The sequence below is a fragment of the Ammospiza nelsoni genome, chromosome 21, assembly GCF_027579445.1.
Source record: "Ammospiza nelsoni isolate bAmmNel1 chromosome 21, bAmmNel1.pri, whole genome shotgun sequence".
Lineage (NCBI taxonomy): Eukaryota > Metazoa > Chordata > Aves > Passeriformes > Passerellidae > Ammospiza > Ammospiza nelsoni.
The window spans coordinates 7853342-7872808 of record NC_080653.1 but is presented as its reverse complement, the minus strand read 5'-3'; the positions used below and the strand labels follow the sequence as shown (position 1 = coordinate 7872808).

The 19467-nt window shown below is 41.6% G+C and overlaps 1 protein-coding gene across 2 annotated transcripts in view; it reads right to left on the bottom strand.

Annotated features, from left to right (window-relative positions):
- Positions 1-19467, bottom strand: part of TAOK1 (TAO kinase 1) — a 65191-nt gene that overhangs the window by 36515 nt on the left and 9209 nt on the right. For both annotated transcript variants that reach the window (XM_059487207.1, XM_059487208.1), the window contains exon 2: positions 736-962. In XM_059487207.1, coding sequence (XP_059343190.1) covers positions 736-867 — 132 coding nt within the window. In that variant the 5' untranslated portion in view covers positions 868-962. The remainder of the gene's footprint in view (positions 1-735; positions 963-19467) is intronic.

Below are 19467 nucleotides of genomic sequence, written 5' to 3'. Positions count from 1 at the left end.
GCAATTATTAACACTGAATAGGCATCTCATAAAATAGTGACACAAATGGCTTTCTGAAGGAAAATTGGCAGGTTTGGCCACACCTCCTATAATTATAAACGTGAAAAGGTTTTCTGAGGAAAGTGTTTTTTAATGAAGGCCCCACAATATTTGGTTAGCACACAGCAAGCTGCACTGAGGTTGCCATGAGGATCCCTTCATGTCAGGTAAGTATTATGCAGATGGATACTGGGATTCTTGCCTGCAGTAGGAATGGATGTGACAGGACAAATGACAACAAAAGCACCCACACTCAGGTGTCAAACATAAAGAATGGCTTTAAGGGAGCCTCGGGGTATGCACAAAGGGGAAGAGAACTCAATTTCTCTCAAGGAACAAGAGGTGATAAGGAGATGATCAGACCAAGAGAAGTGCACTGCCAGTCAGAACTGATGGAGCAGAAGTCCACGTTTTAATTTGCACATAAATCCCTGCCTGCAACATAATGATGCAGCTAAAGGGCAAGGACAAAGTTTCCAGGGGTTTTTTTTTTTGTATGCAAACAGCTCTCAGAGACTGCAAGTTTGTGAAAGGATTGAGACCATACAGACACACAAGATAACATCTCTGCCCCAAACACCACACAAAAAAAAGTCACAGTAGTTAGTTTCTTTTCCTCATTATGCTCAAAAAAGTCTACACCCACAGTTTAAAAAAGAAACACACCTAAAATTCACAAGTCGTGGTGCTACTTACAAAATAAACTGCTCCGAAGCTTCCATGGCCAATCTCTCGGAGATCTGTGAAGAGCTTTTCTGGATCTTCTTTGAAGAAGAGCTCTGCAATTTCGGGGTCCTTCAGGCTGCCCGCTCGGCTGGTTGATGGCATCCTGCTGGGCAGTCAGCCGACCGACTATCTGGGTTTAAAGTGCTGCTTCAACCCTTGGCTCATCTGTATGAATGGAGCCTCTTCAGCATGGATTACTGCAAGAAAAAGATTGCAATCCTTCACTGCTTATCCTCTGCTCAAAGAGCCCCAAGCAAGCCAGAGCAAAGCAGCTTCACTTCCTCCAGAGCAGGCAGCCCTGGTGCTGGGATAATGTCACAGCCCCACTGTGACACCAGTCAAGGACCTCATCTAGGACAGAGACCAAAATCAAAACACAAAATGAGGCGCATTCCATGCTCCAGCATCTGCTCCATCACCTGCAGAGCAGCCAGAGAATCTCTGACCAGTTCATCACCAGTGAGTCCACATTACTGTGACACCTTCCCTCTGAAGAGCTACACCCACTGTGTCCTAAAAAATTGTTTGGATTTTGTGCTGTCTATCACAAAGTGCCTGCTCTTCAGAGGTTTACTTGCAATCCCTTTCTCAGAGAAACAGCATCCAGAAGAGGAGATACCCAATTCCACACCCGCTGCTCCTCCTTCTGCTCTGCTTCAGCAGAGGCAAACGCACATTGGAATTGTGACTGGCATTTGAGACAATGGACAATAGGCCATTGGCAAACCCTTTCTTCAGAGGAACTTGCAACTTCAGACACAACTGGGAATGTATAAAATTCTGTCTGCACCATGAGTTCACTTTCATTTACTACAAGCTTTGTGTCTTGGAATCTATCCAAAATAAAAGTATAACGTTAAGTTGTGCTAAAATCTTACAATATTTTTACAACAGGTGATGCCAAAAAACCACTACAAATAAAAAGCCCTTTTTCTCCTAAAGGGAGGTCTTAGGATTTCCTATCAAATCCCTGTAAATTATCACTAATAAAAACAATTCTGTCACTGGCAAACAGTTAATCACATATCTCTCTTCTTTCCAAAAAAAAAATCTGTCTGGCCAAGAGTTGTGCTTTTTTTATTTTTATTTCATATATCAAATTTGTTTTTTAAAAAAGTTGGAAGTTTATTTCCATTATGAAGATGTGAAAGACAACAAGCCTAAGTTTAAAAAACATCAGAAGGCCCTGTCCATTTCTCCTCCCTTTCTGGACACTATAAACTCCACCTTTTTCCAAGCCTCTAGACCATCAATGAATCATTTGTTTTCCAGTCCCTGCAGAGCAATTCCTACAAGGATGGAAAAAGACATATTCCTGCATGTTTGTGCTCAGTAGTTCTCCTCTCTGGAGAGTTGCAGCATGTGCAAGTCCCACAGCCTGCCTGCTCCTCGTTAGAGACCTCCCAGCATTGCTGCAGAGCCTGGCTGTGAAACACAGCCGAGATGTACCTGGCTGTAAACTCCACAGGAATCTCCAGTTTTTCTGAGGAAGACAGGCATGGGGAGAGAGAAAGCACAGAAAGGAAGGAAAATCCAGCATTTTCCTCCAAGCAGTCAGCATTCAAAGAGATTTATAATGCAACCCAGAATGCATTTCCGTGATCGCCCGCTCTCAGGGGAGAAGGAAAAGCTGACACTGAAATCCCAGTGGTGGACCAAGCAGAAGAACAGGACACACATACAGAAAATACGCAGCTGCTCACAGCCCTGCCACACTGCACTGCTGAGCACTCACACTTTTCCTATGATGCAGGATCACTGCAGGAGCCTTGGAACAACCAGCATCTGCACACAGCTGCCAGGGAGGCCGAGTGGGATGCACAGGATCGGGACTGTGATATCCCCACCTTCCCTTGCATAACACCATAACTAATACTGTGTGGGAAGGGAAATAATTAGCTCTAGCTCAGCCCATACCTGAAGCACACTACATTTATGAAAGCTGGAGGAAAAGTGGGGTTTTTGTTATTTTTCTTTTTCATATATCAACAATATTCCACTTGATTCCAGCTCTAGCAAGCACGTAACACTGAAAGACAACTGTTTCACATTTACAGCCCCCAACAAAACAATAGACAAAAAGCGTGTCAGAAAAGCAAGAGAAAGGAGCTGGGGGAAGGGAGCTGATAACCAGAGCACACTCAGTGTTATTGAAGGAATGTTTCTTGGATCGACGGTAATGATGTCATGTTCCATCTTTTAAGAAGCATCAGATTCTTACAAAAAGGACATTGTTGTTCAAAAGCAACTGCTGCAATCCCAGAATGCCCTTTTCCCTACATCTGTTAGTCAGAGGGGCTAGGCTTGGATAAACCTGCTAATATGGCCAAAAGTCACATGTCCCTGTGAGCGAGCGTGCGTGTGAGAGCCAGCGCGCGGGGAAAAGCTGAGATGGGTTACAGCCTGCTCCCCCTCCCCAGAGACCCCCCACGCCAAACCAGCCACCAAACTCATTCCTGCTGTCCCTTCTGAGCATGGCTCTGAAATGTCAGCAACACGAACATTTCTTCCTGCAGCTGAAACTCCTACCAGGCCCACTGACAACACACACAGGCGTGGGATGGGACAGAGCAGAACTCCTCACCTACCGTGATACACCTTAAAATACATTTTTTTCCCCCTTTATTCTTGAGAACATCAAGAAAAATTTCATTATCTTTATCCTTGGAAATAATTGCTGCTTTGAAATGCATGAGAAAAAAAAAAAACTATTAAGTATTAAAATCTATTTAACAGAATAGTCACAAACGTGTACATGACACTGTGCTTATCATTTGATCTCCTCAGATGGAGCAGTAAAATGCATTAATGTAAATTCCATCCATAAGAAATCTTTACACAGTCTCACTTAATGAAGTGCTCCAATTTTTATGGATGCTACAATATTAAATTCCCTCTTCTTTTTACCCAGACAACAGGCACTGCCTGCCAAAGCCCAGCAGTGCCAGCAGCAGAGCTCTGCCTCCTGCCTTGCAGTAATGACACCTGAATGCTGTGGGGAAATGGAAAGCAGGAGAAGTGGCACACAAAGCAGCCATTGCATTATTTTAAGTGTATTAAAAATACAAGCGAGACTTAGGATTAAAACAAAAAAATCAACCCCACAACTAAACTGCCCTGAAAATTAAATCACACACCAGCAGGCAGCTGCTTTTCTGAAGTACAGTCAAGTTGCACTTGGGTATTTTACATTCTTCCACCAGTGCAATCTATTCACTACAGGGTTTTTGGATTGGTGCAGCTATACTGTTAAATACAATTGTTCCCAGTGGATGGGACTGATCATCTCACTTCAGATCAGATCAGGTGGCTGGATCCTGGCTCTGGCCAAGGGACAGGCACCGCAAACAGGATACAGCACCCTCTGAGTTTGTGCGACTACCTACAGGCCACCTTGCAGGCTGCTAAAATTAGAAAAAATAAACCCACATTTTTTCCAAGGTGTCACTCATATGAAAAGATAATACTGCACTGCATTAACACAATTACCAGGACTTCAATCTTAACCAATAAGGTGGAGTAGGAATGTGAGAAAGAGTCAAAGCAAACCAGGGAATGACCAAAGCACAGGACTATTTCCACATAGTAGTCTGAACTCACTACACTTAGTGGCTACCATTACTGGTGTAAATGACACTGACTACAGGCCAAAATGTTTTATCACATTACTTTCATCTGAACAACTATCAGTTAGCAGAAACCACATGCACACATCCACAAAAGTCTATGAATCGATAAGATGTTACATCCCTGTAATTATGGCTACATTAAAGGTACACACACACCCCTCGAACCTCTGACACAAGAAAGCTGAAGATGAGGACGGGATAAGACCTGTTCTCTTTGGAGTTTTCTGCCTCCTGCCATGTCATCTCAAGCTCAAGTTAAGACCCACCCCTGTGACTAACATCCCCTGGGATGCTGCAGAGTGGAACAAGCAAAGCTCCAAATGGTCAGCTGCCATAATTAAAGTGCATATTTCAGTCTTATGCTAGGAGACCTCAGAGAAATTAAAATCTGTCCACGCTACACTAAACTCTCTGATAGATAACTCTGGTTATCTGTCAGTGTCACAGATAACCATTTTCAGGTAATATACACCAATGTACTAAAGAGAATGTGCTTGGCATTCCCTGCAGAAGAGAAGGGAATCACACACTGAGGTTATCACCTGTCCATATTATTTTTCAAGTTCCCATTCAGACCAACTCAGTGAGTGACAGTGACTAGAAGGTACTTGGTTACATTAATCATGAGATACAGTATAGCATTTTTAGTTCCTTAAGACAGTTCAAAAGTTTGCAGAAACCAAATTACACCACACACTTGCTTGTAGATGATTAGCACTGAAGAGCAGCATGCTTTGTCCCTACAAATGACATTTCAAGGAACCAACACATCCAACAAAAATATGAGAACCAGAGCTAAACAAATACCATGTGAGCACAAAATGGAAACAATAAACAGATTTCTGCATCCATCATCCTGTGTCTGCCCATTTCACTGGGAACCAGAGCCACACAGGCTTCCACAATGGCTGTGGAGGCCAAGAGGAAAGCTGTCCTCTATTACTGAGCTACAAACAAAGTTATTTACAATTCCAGACATAAATCTTGTTTTATGTTATAGTCATCTGGTATCCCATACACTTAGCACAGTAACATCTATAAAAACTTCTCTTTGCTGTCAAACATAGCTACACTGTGTTTTTCCCTCATTGAATATATATGACACTTTAAAAACAAACAAACCAAGCAGGAGACCAGTTACAGCCCCTAAGATCTTCACAGCTGACACTAACAGCAAAGACTAAAAAGTGAATATTCAACACAAAAAACTACTGGCTCTTCGCAGATCTTCTCATTCAAAGTAATAAAACAACCAACAAAATCACCCCTCACACCACTAAAATCAACTACCCATCATTTAGAAACTGATATTTAGATTTTTTAAAGAATCTGTATTGCTGGTAGTGCAAACAGTTGCTAAATCTGAGTGTAATTTTCTCTGGCATGATCTAATGCACAAGCACCAAATAAGATGGGGAATGAGTGTCATCATACAACTATCAAAAATGGGAAAAGGGATTTTCTGTTACTTGCATATGGGTCAGATCCAGGGAGTGTATGAAGCTGAGATTAAATTATCCTCTCAACACACTATTAAAAATTTCCTGAATGGCTTCCAGCTGACACTGAAAATTTCCACAACTATCCTAAATATGATAAACTGAAACTGTTGAAAGAACTGATTTTCAATTATTTTCAATTACACCTGAAGTAAGAGCTAGATGGTAAGAATGCCTAAAGAATTATTAGATTTTTTAAATGCTTAAAATAACGAATTTTAAAAGTTTCTCTGTAGTATTGAATACTTGACCTGAAAGCACAAATTCTTTTGGAAGCAGCAGACAAATCACTCCCCATTTCTATAAACTCAGAATAAAAGCTTGCAATATAAAAAAGATTAAAGCGGTCTAAGAAAAATAAGAGTTTAACCTGGAATGGGAAGTGGAAGGGCTGTACAGTTAATGGGAACACAGCAGAAAAGATGATTAAGGTCCAGCATCATAAAGCATGAACAATTATCAGGCAGTGCTCATATATGCCACTTTAGCAATGATGCCACTTAACCGCGATTTAAATTTATTATCTGCATTTAAATCAACCTTTAAAACTTTAGCCTGATAAATTCTATGCATGGAGTTACCTTACCCAGAAAAGTAAAGGGCAGGAATTACCCACTACAGGTCCCATCACTTTATTTACTGTTCCCAAAGCCAGGTGCCAGCAGTGGTGGGGCCTTTCCACAAGGGCACAGACAGAAGGAGTTCTGGTGGCTCCCCTGAAATTCAGGGAACCTGCAGCCAGTGTGAGACTGTCAGATCCAAGACTGTCCCCATCCTTCTGCACAGCTCAGCAAACACAGAGGGACTCAGGTCCATCAGGTCCTTCACGGATCCTGGGAAAGCACATTCCTGATCACTGCACCACACTCCTCCTTCCAGCAAGCTTGTCAAAACTATAGACACTGGTTTTTATTGCTTTGCATTTCTTCAAACCTCTTAACCCAGGCTCTGCTCCACCCAGCCAGCCCCTTTTTTCCTGTTCTGACAAAAGCAGGGTAATTCTCAAGGGCCTTAACATGCTCTGAACACATGGAAGAAGAGTTACTGTGCTCACAGCAGAAGGTGGCTGTTTCCTTGAATAGCTCAAAATCAGCTTCCTGTCCACCCTCAGTGACCCCAGGCAGATGGCAGCAGACAGTTGTGTCCCAGTGACTGTCACAATGGAAGGTCCATCAGCACCTCAAACCTCCCAGAACAGACAGGAATTGCAGTCCCTTGACTCATGCAAAACCCCATATCACAGACTCCTGGTGCACTGGGCTAAGCCTCTCCCACCAAGCTAACAACATGTTATTTTTTCTCCTCCTAGTTCTGCAGTTTGGAATTTTTCCTAGAGTGGCAATTGAGGGAAAAAAAAAAAAAAAAAACCAAACAAAAAACAACAAAACCAAAAAACCCCAGAAATGAAACAAGAAAAGGCTGGAGATGCAGCAAGGGGCATTTAATTTCTCCCATGCCCTGCAAAGGGGACAAAGGGCACTCAGGAACATCTCCCTTGGGATTCTGCTAACTTACTTGTACCACTTAGTCGTGAGCTGCAGCTCAGACAAAAAAAGTGCTGACAAAGTAATGAACTTGCCTTTCTCTTAATGATCTTAAAATCATTCTTTTCAGTACACTTGTTCTCCACACTGGATCCACCAGGGCTGTCAGTCACAAAGGAAAAGGGAAATGCAGATGAATGACATTCTACACGAAACTGTTAGAAAAATGTTAAATACTCAGAAAAATATCCAAAAAGCTGTCACCAAACTGATCATCCTAAAATAATGCCAACTGCAAGCAGAACAAAACCACCAGGAATGGGATGAGCAAAGTGGATTGTGGAAGGTACCTGTGGAACATGGGAAGCCCCACTGAGATTCTTTTCCACACTGCTTTTCACTCCAAGCCCATGTACATGAGATTCTCCTTTGCTTTCTGCCAGTCTCCAGGGGAAGGGGAAAGACAGAATAATTTCATTTCCAGGTGAGGAGACCCTTCTGCTGCCAAAGCCTGAACAGGTGAGATCTCAGACACTTCCATCACTTGCCTTATAGCAGCAAGGGCACTTCACATGGTCTCCAAGCCCATGTACACCTCTGCAACAAAGTTCTGCTTCCTGCACAGGAACAGAGAACCTTCTCCACAGGAGTTCAGCAAAGAACAGGCATGAAATGCTGTCCCCTTTATCTTTCACATTCCCTCACCTAGGTATTTCTAGAAGGAATAGATTAGAAGGATAAGATGAATCTGCACCTGGATATTACAGTGAATTCTTGCAATTTTTTGTCTGTGTGAGCATCTATGTTCAAACAGGCTTTTCTTCCCTGCTCAGTCCTTCTTTTTTCATCTGACAAGGAACAAGCCTACCATTCCTATAAGATTCCCTTTTCAATTTATTTTTAAAAGATTTTTGAGGAATGGTTCTATCCTGAAAAAACCTCTATGCAGGTTTTTTTTCTTTCCCTCTCTGCTTTTCTACTTCTGTTTTTTTCTTTCATTATACTTTTTCACAGAATAGCCTCAGGAAGACACTTTTATGTTCGAGCACTGCTTGCATTTCTCTTATACATGTACTTGTAGACTCTCTGCCTTACTTTGATTTCCTCTCAAGATTCTGACACTAAAATGTCCATCATCAACTCCTTGAATTACTTACCCCAGCACACTTTCTGATCCAGCTGAGCTGTTCTGCTTGGGTGTTAACTTTCCAGGAATGTCACTAACAAAAGGGTCAGAAAGTTGTATTTCCCAAACCTTTTCTGACAAGCCCAGGATCTGTGTTTCTGTGCTGGGTGTAAATATTTTTTTTAATTATTTCCACGATATTTCAAGTTTTCTAAGAACTTAAAAGATAATGTGTGTTCTTGTGTTAAAGACAAGATATTCTGAACAAACTAAATCTCTTTTGATGGGTTTCATATGTCAGTTATAAGCAAACACTACCTGTATTCTTGAAAATACTAGTTTTGTTAACTGGCAATTTTTACAATATCACTCACACCAAATCTACCACTGACCCTACCACTTAAACAACATATATAAAAGACAATACTGATGTAGTTGAGAAAAATTAATACTAAAAAAATCTTGCTTTTTTCCTCCTACTATTTAAAGCAGAATATCCCACAAGATCAAAAATTAGACCTATGGAACAGCTGAAGAATAGCCAACATTCATTTCTCAAATGAATGTTCAAGAAGTGCTCACCATTCCTTAACATGTTCAACACTAACATCTCCTGGATGTCTTTGCCTGTGATAGTTCTGGTACATTTATTAAGAAGGTCAGCTCTAAATTTAGTGATTCCTTAGGCTAGCAAAGCTATGAGGAAGGCAACTGGAAAAAATGAAATCTTCTGTCGCCCTTCTTTCGCAATTCAGTAAGTTCACAGTCGTTGCCAGCTCTTTTCCTTTATTAATGTAAAGCATCACATTAACAAACATTCTGCGAGTGCATCACCTACAGCCAGCTCTCCATGGCCACATCTCTCCAAGCAAGGAGCACATTTTACAAGGGATCCAGTGTGGGAGATGCTGTGCTGGCAGCACACTGGCCAGGAAGAGGTTAGCAAGAGGCCAGTTGATGAGAGTCAATTAAGTCTAGAGGCAAAAATACTGGGAAACTCCAGCTGCCCATAAAAAAAAAAAAAAATAAGTCAGATACTCTAATGGGACTTGAGTTTAAAGAAACCTTTTCTTGACCCCTAAGCAATTCTGTCCCAGAACAATAAATAGAGTAAACGTAAGCAAATTAGCTATTTTGGATTCAGCATAAATAACTCAGAAATAAGCTTCTGAAGCTCACAACATAGATAATTACCCTTGAGAAAAGAAGTAATTAAAAAGTGGCAGTATCACCATAGTTTTTGAAAAGAGGCCTGAAAGAAAGCAATTCAAAGTCTTTCTGGTCAATCAGTAAAAAAAAAAAAAAAAAAAAAAAAAAAAGAAAAAATGCTTAAATTGAGCTTGCAAATGAATTCCCTGGAGTGCAGAAGAACACTCCCACTCCTGCAAGAAGCTGTGTCCAACCCTCCAGTCCACAGGTCAGATTCTTATTTGAGCAAGTATAAACCTGACAAAACTGATGCCAGTAGGAAGAACTTGAGGCAGAAAATAAAACCAAACACAAACAGAAAAATCCAGGAGAACTCTGTGAGATTCTGTAGGAACAATCTTACAAACCAACAGCAAGAAGCCTTGGGGAGTCACCCAGCCTGACAAAAAGCCACACAGGAGAACAAGGGAATGGAGAGAAAGTAAACAAAGAAGATAACTGGGTACAAGGCAAGGTGCTGTCACAGACCAGGACAGCTGGTCCTTCCATAAACACTTAAATTAAACATTACTGACCTATGGGGACGAGTAAGCAGCTGCCCTAAAGTCTGACGTAGCTCCAGAGTGACGTTCAGCTTTTGTCACAGCTGCTGTCCCCTTCCAGCAGCTGCTGCTGCTCCAGAAGCTCCCAACAACGGCTGCAACCAAACTGAACAGAAGAATTAACTGAACTATCAATTAGTGGGAGCAACATGCTAATCACTTGGTGACTGTGCTGCACTAAGAAGCAGAAAACGAACCATTTATGCACTAGACTATATGTCATTAAAAGAACAGTACAACTCAAAAGAATATTCAAAAAGAAGGGGAAAAAGTACACAAAATTACTGTGAGAATTAGTCATAGGTGGAGAACAGAATCATCACCTCTGAATTGACACAAAACTAAAAAAGGCAAGAGGTCAGATAATAATTACATTACATTTTGAACAAGAGAAAATGTGCTTGCAACCAGAGTGACCACAGATAATGTGTGAATCCAGCATAATATCTGCACTTAAGATCTGGATGGGAGGGAAAGGTACATGACATGTTTTATTTAGGGCAGCTGACAGCATCAAAAAGCACACAAGAACCTTAAAAATGAGCAACAAGACAGGAGATGAAAGGTCAAAAAAGTAAAGAACCATAAAGCAAACATCTACTCTTAAACTAAACATAACTTAGGAGCTGAGCCTGCTGCAGAAAACTCAGCAAAATTATTGCACAATTATGCCAAAGACAATGTCAGACTGGGTTTTTTTAAAAAACAAGATGGAGAATCAATCAGAAAAATAATACAGAATTTCTGACAGTACTTGAAGAAGTCTCTGCCATGGCTGGAGATTATTCTTCATTCACATATAGCAGTAAAATGGAAGTACAGTAAAAAAAGTCTCAGAAATGGGAAGTTGTAAATGCCTAAAAAGACAAACTAAGCTTGAGCAGAAAGGTGTAAGAGTAGTTAAAAATCATAAATAAGAACGCCATGATAAGTGCTCAGACTTCAAAAACAAAGAGAGAAGCCATAAACTGTAAGAGCAACATGTTTATAACACAGCAAAGGAATTCAACCAATCAAAGTACAAACAGCAAAATTAACCTGCAGAAATGACTGTGAGGCATTGAACCCAAGAGACAGAAACACTGCTTTTGAAACCAGAAACTGCTTTTTAAACATTTACATGAGCAAGAACATCCTCAGCCAGGTCAGGTAAGGTATTCCTGGATGCTCCTGGCACTGCTTCCCAAGCACCCAGGTTGTCACCACTGCCAGGGACAGGAGATAGGAGCAGACAGGCGAGGTATCAGAACCTGGATGACAATTTTTATGCTTCTATTCTTCTAGGGTCAAATAAGCATCATCAAAACACACCTTGCTATGAAAAAGGTCAAATTCTTTTAACACAGGATTTTATAAAATACAGGATTACTATCATTAATAGAAAAAAGGTTTATTGGAAGGCTGCAGGGAAATAAGGAGAGGTTCCAGGAAAGTGCATGGCCCTTCAGCACTGGGCACAGGCAGAGAAGCCCTTGTCAGAACAGATGACCAGTGAAAGATTATTCTGTTCTTCAGGTTGAAGATTACCATCTTCAGATGACCAACCCACTGCAGCACACAGACACTGCCAGAGCAGCAAGGATTTATAGCTGCTCACCTATGTTTGTAACTTAAAGCTCATTCAAAAAGCGGTTCAAACATATTTCAGCTTCAAAAGAGTTTAAAACCTTTTATAGCTGTTAAATCTGTGTTACCAGATTATCTGTACCCATAAATGGGATAGCTTTAATGAGCAATTATGTCACACGTTTCCAGAGCCCGTGAGCACCTCCTTTCCTGCTGGAATTCCCCAAAGTCATGGCAATTTGCTTTACTCCAGCTCAGGTTATGTTTTTTCCAGTCTTCACATGACTAAGCAGAACCATTTCCTACACAGCATACAACAATAGGAAGAGGCAAACAACCAAAACCAAACAAAAACAAAATTTAAAAATCCCCTTTTTTTACTGTTCTACATACTAGAAGGAATGCCTCTCCACCAGTTTCTGCAAGGTCTGAATCCCTTCTCTTTATGCTTTCCACTTAAAACAAAAAATAGTTCTCAGTATGTATTAAGATGACAAGCATAACCTTTTAATTTGATGAGTTTTATTTGCTTTCATGGGGAAAATGTTCATTTTAACTAATACACAAAACAATTTGTGGTTCAGATATACAGAATATGTCTCAATTGAATTGTTAAGATCACAGGACTGAAGGTCCAATTAAGTTCTGCTCCTGCTATTTTAAGCAACTTTATAATAGAATCCAATCATCAAATAATAACCAACTCCTGAGAACTTCTCAAAACCACTACTCTGATTACAAGGCTGCTCCAGAACCCTACTCCTATTTTGATTAGGAACCAATTTAAGATTAAGAACTGATTAAGACTGATTTACAGATTTATTACTGTAAGTTTACACTGCCTTACTCTTTTTCCCACACCAGCATTACTGTTTAGAGTTTTCCTCCCTTTTCAATATGAGGGATAAGCACAAGGAGAGACAGAACTGTTCCCTTAAGCCTGTTAGCTGAAAAAAGCCAGTTTTGTCTCCCTTTATGACACAGGAGAGAGCACTGACTTCCCAGACCATCCTAACAGCCCTTCCTCACATCTGTCCCAAATGAAGTTGTTTTTTTTTTAATCCTCCACCACCATTTCCCACATCTGCTTATTTCCTAGATAAACAGCACAAAAGTTTAAAAATCACCATGGCACCAAGGCATATATTCAAGTCTTTTGCATCTTTCCATTTCTAACTGATAAACCATATTTTTCTAGTTCATATATTTATATATAATAATTCTAAAACCCCAGAAGATTTGTTGTAGAAGCTCTGATGTCACTTTCACACAGGAACACACATCCTGGCAGTGAGAAATGAGACTGAAGCAGAAGTTTGTAAGGGCCTGCTTCCCCAATTCTGGTAGTCACAGGTTTGTGTGCTACATTACAGCTGTTCTGACTGCTGACATCTCATCTCTTATGTACTTATATACCCATTACCATAGTAACCAAATTCCTCTGAACATATAATGCAATTTTTGTATCTGGTGTATTAGAACAAAATTATTAAGGTTACAAAGGCAAGCATTCCAAAATTAGAAAGTGTAAGAATTCAGACTGCCATCTCCCTTGCCAACCCATCTTCTTTTGCTGCCTCCCTCCCCATCTCCCAGGCTCCCAAGTCACCTCTCCTGCAAACCTCCAGCTCCTTTCTCTGCAGTCCCAGTTTCACTGCACTCTGTCCTGACATATTCTTATCTCTCCCCTCTCATCTGACTTTTATACCTCCTGCATTCACACCAGGCATTTTCCTCCTCCACACTGCCTGAGTGCTCTCCAGGAATGATTCACTGAACACAGGGCAGATTCCTGACAGTCTAGGAACTGGAAACAAGAGGAGCCTCTCCTGCAGGAAAAGATCCTTCTGATCTCTCATAGTCCAGGGCTGGAGCATCTCCTGCTGCTCTCCAGGGATAACTGCCTGCTCCAGCACCAGGAGCTGCAAAATGCCTCAGCAACACTCAGTGCTGCTTCACCCTCTTATTGCCACTGCAAAGATGGGTCCCACTGGGGAACACACCCCCATCTCAGGGAGCGATGGCAAATACAGTCTCCATCTTGATGGAACTCAACATAAACAAATTAACCTTTATACTTTACCTCCCTACAGCATTATTTTATACACATAAATATACTGCTAGGAGGTAGACACATACACAGAATGCTTAAGAGCTGTGTTTTCCCTGAACACCAGCACCTGCAAGCACTGTGGAGTCAGGAGCTGAATCCACTGCAGTGGAACACACCCAGAACATTCAGCACATCTCTCCTTCAAGTTTCCTAAAAAGTCCATCAAACCATGGACTCAGACATCCTTGTGCATGGCTGCCTCTCCACTAGAGAAAAAGGCTGAGTTGATACATAATTCTGCACACACAGAAGGTAAATGACGACACCTTTTCTCCAAGAACCTGCTCTTAGAAAATGATCTGTGTATTTTCTGGTTTGGCAGTATTACTAATTGTCCTGAACATAAGGAATGAAAGAGGTAGGTCAACATCTGCACCTGAAGCAAATACTTGCAACAACAATTCATGAACATGGCCCACAAAGCAAGTTTAATGCCCAAGACTCCTTCTACCTCAATTAACTCTTAGTATTTTTAAAAAATTTTCTCTGATACACAACTCTTCAGCTCTCAAGTAAGAAATGCAGCATTTTTTCTGGTCTGAAGAGAGGAGGAAAGACCTTAAGCCACTTGTATGCATCTACCAAGTGCTACAGCATTTTAAGGCTGGAATGGCAATTTCAGCTTATGTAGAAACACATCCATCCAAAATGTGACAGAAAATTGTAATCAGAAATTGCTCTGCTTCAACAGCACAAATCCAAACACCTCTATATTTCACAGGTTCTTTATGTGCTCACACATAAAGCCACTTAATCCAGCTGTTCTCAGCAATCATTCACAAAAGCAAATGAATGAAAAAGAAATAATTAGTAACCATTTCCACTCCTACCCTTTAACTGAGGGGAACAATAATTTGACTGCTTCAGTCAATGGACAAAACTATTTTCTGTGCATTTAAACAGAAGGTTAATTGAGATATGGTGGAACCAGCTCTCACGCTTGGACTTTGTGAAAACAAGGTTGTCCTGCCTGTTTCAAGGACTTTGGCCTCAGCTTTCTCAGGAAGTGAGGCAGGAAGCTTCCAACAGGTGACTTGTCCAAGACCGAACTGATCTTCAGGACATATAAAGGAGTGGTGCTGCAAACAAAAAGGCAATTAAATTAATCTTATTTTTCTCCCTAAGCATTCCTGCTGACAGGGAGTGGGCTGGAAGGCTGTGTCCTGGGTTGGGCTGGCTGCTCCAGGAGCTGCTGATCTGAAGGCAATCAGTGATTTGGCCCAAGCTAAGCCACACTGCTCAGAGCCATCTAATGAAGGATGGGAGCTGCAGATGATTAAAGCTACTACCCAGAGCAATAAGCACACAGCACAGCTGGAGCAGGACTGAGCTCCATGGTTTGAAGGGCCTCCTTAAAATGGTCTGCAAATGTGTGACAGGAGGGGCCTGGCTCTAGCAAGACATGAAGAAGCAAAGCATCAGGGAACAAGGAGAGTTACAAGACCAGTTCCAAGACAGCAGTGGCACAAGAGATCCTGCCAAAGAGGTGCTAGAAATTTTCAAAAATCAGTCACCTGCTGGTTTGTTTTGGTGTTGGGTTTGTGTTTGTTTGGTTTTTCCCCTCAAAAAAAGGGCTTGATATTTTTTCTCCATTTTCATTTTGGCAAATGGACGATTCACATCACACTCCTCTTTCATGACAGCTCCTAGAGAACCTCCCATTCCCCTGGAGAATTTATCAAACACTTTTAGACAAAGCAGAAGGAGTTGGCTGTAGGAGAGTTTCCATACTAGAGTGGTAAATCTTTGCAGAAGAACAGCTAAGTTGGTGAATAACAGAATCATGACCACTAACATCTTCTGCCTGGAGACTCTCAGCCTGCCTCCAGCCAGAGAACTTGGGGGCCAAAGGCTGGCTCTGCTCCAGTGGCTGTTTAGAAGTAGATGTTATCAAATTCCTTCCACATCTCTTTAGATTTCAGGAGACAAGCACCCACATCACACACACAAAAACCACCCTCACATCCTTTTGTCAGCCAGCTCCCTGCAGGGGCACAGAGAAAGGAGGAGCTCCTCACCCCAAGAGGCTGCGTGTGAAGGGCACAGGTAGGGTGGAACAGCAGAATAATACAGGACATTTTAGCACTACTGCAGTCTGCACTGCACCTTCTCCAGGGATAAATAAAATTCTGATCTCCACAATCTCCATGGCTGTCAATCTGACACCTTTTGTGAATACTAAATTCACACATACAAAGAACTTTCTCCTTTGTAGGTTTTGAAACATCTCACATGCCGTTTCCTACTGGTAACGGAACAAGCAGCATAATTTCATACCTGGCAATTTGAAGCCTCTTTCAGCAGTTTGGAATAATGGATTTTGCCTTTTTGTTTGTCAGTAGGAACAGACAAATAAGAGGAAAAAAAAACAACTGCAAAGTTTCAAGCAACAATTCCTGTATTAGAAGAAGAGCTATTTTCTGACTGTTCATGTTGGCTAATAAACAAAGGGAACATCAGGTGTCCATTTTATAAATTCTAAGGATCTTGGATTTTTGAACTGGGAAAGTAGGACAACCTCCTGATACCTTGGGCAGATACATCCCTAACAACCAACCAGCAAAAAGCAAGAACTGCTCCCTCATCATGCATGCAGCTCACCCGAGCAGCCCAGCTGGACAGGGAGCTACTGAGAGCTCAACAGGCCATGCCAGAAAACACTATTTACTTTTTGGACACAAGCTATAAAGACCAACCAAGAAGTAATTAAGGTTCTTGAACATAACAGGGCAAAAAATATCAGCTCCAGTGTTGCTCACTGCTCAGAAGTTCTTAATACATCTGGACAGCTTCTCAGAGACCACCAGCCCATCCTCTCAATATCAATACCCAGTTTAGAGCCTCCAAAAGCCTCAAAAGGCCTCTCTGCAGATTATTTTGCAAAGTCATTCTGAATGAGGGAGTATCTGAAGCTCTAGCCTGAAAAAGAATAAACCTATCCATGTTTGCAGGAACTGTATTGCTCAGTATAGCTAACAAGCTGCATGAGAGCCAACTGCTGCCAGGCCACAAAAGGGCTCCCAGAAAGAAGGAAAAATTCCAATACATTCTTATATTAATATAATTCCAAAGGCTTGAATAAAAATCATCCTGGTTGTATCAGCCCAGCAGTTGGTTTTGGCTGCTCCCCTGACTCTGGCCAGGGCCCAAAAGTAATCTTGGTGGAAGGCTGCTGCTAGTACTACCTTGATATCTATACAAACACCTCAAATGTATGGGACAGTTCCCTGGTAGAAATTCACATAAGCACGGCAAGAAGACGCTGTGCAGTGCTCATTTAAATATCTCCAAAATAATCAAAACCAGAGAAAGATTATATTAAAAGATAAAAGATCTCTGAAAGGGATATTTGGATATTCATGAAGTGCCCCTATATTTGCATCTGGCACAAAACATGCATCCCATCCTCCAGCAAGACAGGAAGGAGTTATTTTTGAGAACTTGATAGTAACAACTGAAAAGAAATAACTCAACTTCTCTCACTCTCTTTTTCTATTAAGCTAATTCCTGTTGTATAAAGTCAGCTTGAAAGCTCCTTTCAAAGCCAAAGGGGGAGGGAGGATAGGAAGAATCAGATCTGGTTGTTTTTTGCATTTGCCATTCAGGTCTCGTCCCCCCGTTTTGTTTTCCTGGAGGAGGCGGCGGCGCAGACCTCGCACAATGATGACATCACAGCCACAAAAAAAGCCAAACCCAAACAGGAGGGAAGCAGCTCTCCCTCCAACAGCTCACAGCACCAGCTCTGCTGCTGGTGCTGCCTTCTGCATAATTCAAACTCACTGGGGCTGGGGGTAACCAAATATTCCCTTCAGAACCCTGGCCCGTGTGAGCAGCCCATGAAAATGGGGGACAGTCCTGCTCCTTTCCAGGCCAGGCAAAAATCAAGTTAAAAAGTGTTTAGCTACTGTTCCCCTCTAGAGATACCTTGAACACTACATTGTTTTCTGCCTGTTTATACCTGTTTTATTGTTGGTTAGGAATTACACAGGCAAGTGGCTTTTACCATGATGAAATAAAGCAAAGTACAGCACATTTAAGTCACTCAGCAAACTGGAAGCTGCTCTTTCTGAAATGCATTATAAAGTTATTTTTTCTGTATGAGGCAGGCACTCTGAGCAGCATCCTTCCTGCAGAGCAAGGAGCCACGCTGCACCAGGAGCAGAGGAACTGCTAGGTGTGCATGCATGCAGAGTGCAGCACCTGCACAGGATACAAACACACCTCTTGTGGTGACAACGTGTTCATTCCTTGTCTGTATTTATTAAATCTCAGGAAAGGCCCTTGACAGAACATGTGCACTCACTGCTCCATGTCACAAGGAGATTTACCCTTCATCTAATTCCTGACCCAACACATTGACATGATTGGCAAGCTCAGAAATAGCAGGTTTTAAGTGAGAAATACCTGCCAAATCTTGGAAGAAAATCTCCATTTAAGACACCAAACTAGATAGCACACGACCGCTCTCCTTGCTTCTAACAATTTATGACTTAATTTTCACAACAACAACAAAAAGCAGGAAAGAAACAGAGAATTACAGAAGTGGAAGTTACTAAATATTCAGTGGTCACATGGTTCCACTTATACCTACTGAACAGCACAATGGTGACAAAGCATCTGATTGCTTTTGCTGTGATTCTTTGGTAATTGAAGATGAAACTAAGAAAACTGCCATCTCTACCTTATGTACAAGCTCAGTTCAGACAGAACACTAATAATTCCTCAAAGCAGCAAAATAAACCCAGACTTGCTATTAACTTAGGGACAATGCTCCACCAGGAACATCAGCTAACCAGGGACTATTCTCAGATTTTGTCCCCAAAAATATTTTTAAAATATGCCCTCACAGAGGATCTCACATTCCTTTCAGAACTCAAATGTCTTGTTATTACTCTACATTAAATACTAAGAAAAGGTTCTTCATCCAAAGGGTGTTGGAACAAGCTCTCCAGGGAAGCAGTCACAGGCAGAGAGTTCAAGAAGTGTTTGGACAAAGATCTCAGGCACATGGTGGGATTCTTGGGGCACAGGAGTTGGACTGATGATCCTTGTGGATCCTTGTGATCCCTTTCAATTCAGACCATTCTGTGATCAACTACCCTGAGAAAGCCTCTCACAACAATGACTGATTTCAGATCAAATGCAATTACAGATTTCTGTAAAGCAGCTGATGTTTTCTATAGAATTTGACTTCCAGCAGTGAAACAGTAAGTGCATTCCAGGGTCTATCTGAAGATCTCAATCTCCTGCCTCAGCGATTAAAAGGAAGGAAAATGAAACAAGCAATTGCCTTTAAGGAAGCATCAAAACCAGGTGGTAACTCCAACCCAAGATGGAATTCTGCTTCTAAGTTTGAAGTCTGAGCTCTGCTGTCTTGGATGGGCCCAATGGAGCGTGCTGAGTCCTGCTGGGTTGACTCCAGAGACCAGTCAGGACAGTTGGACAGTGACCATCTCTGTAATTTTCTGTTTACATATTTACAGAATGTATTTAAGTGGTGAGACCGTATGTGTCATGTCCTTAGAAATGCTAAT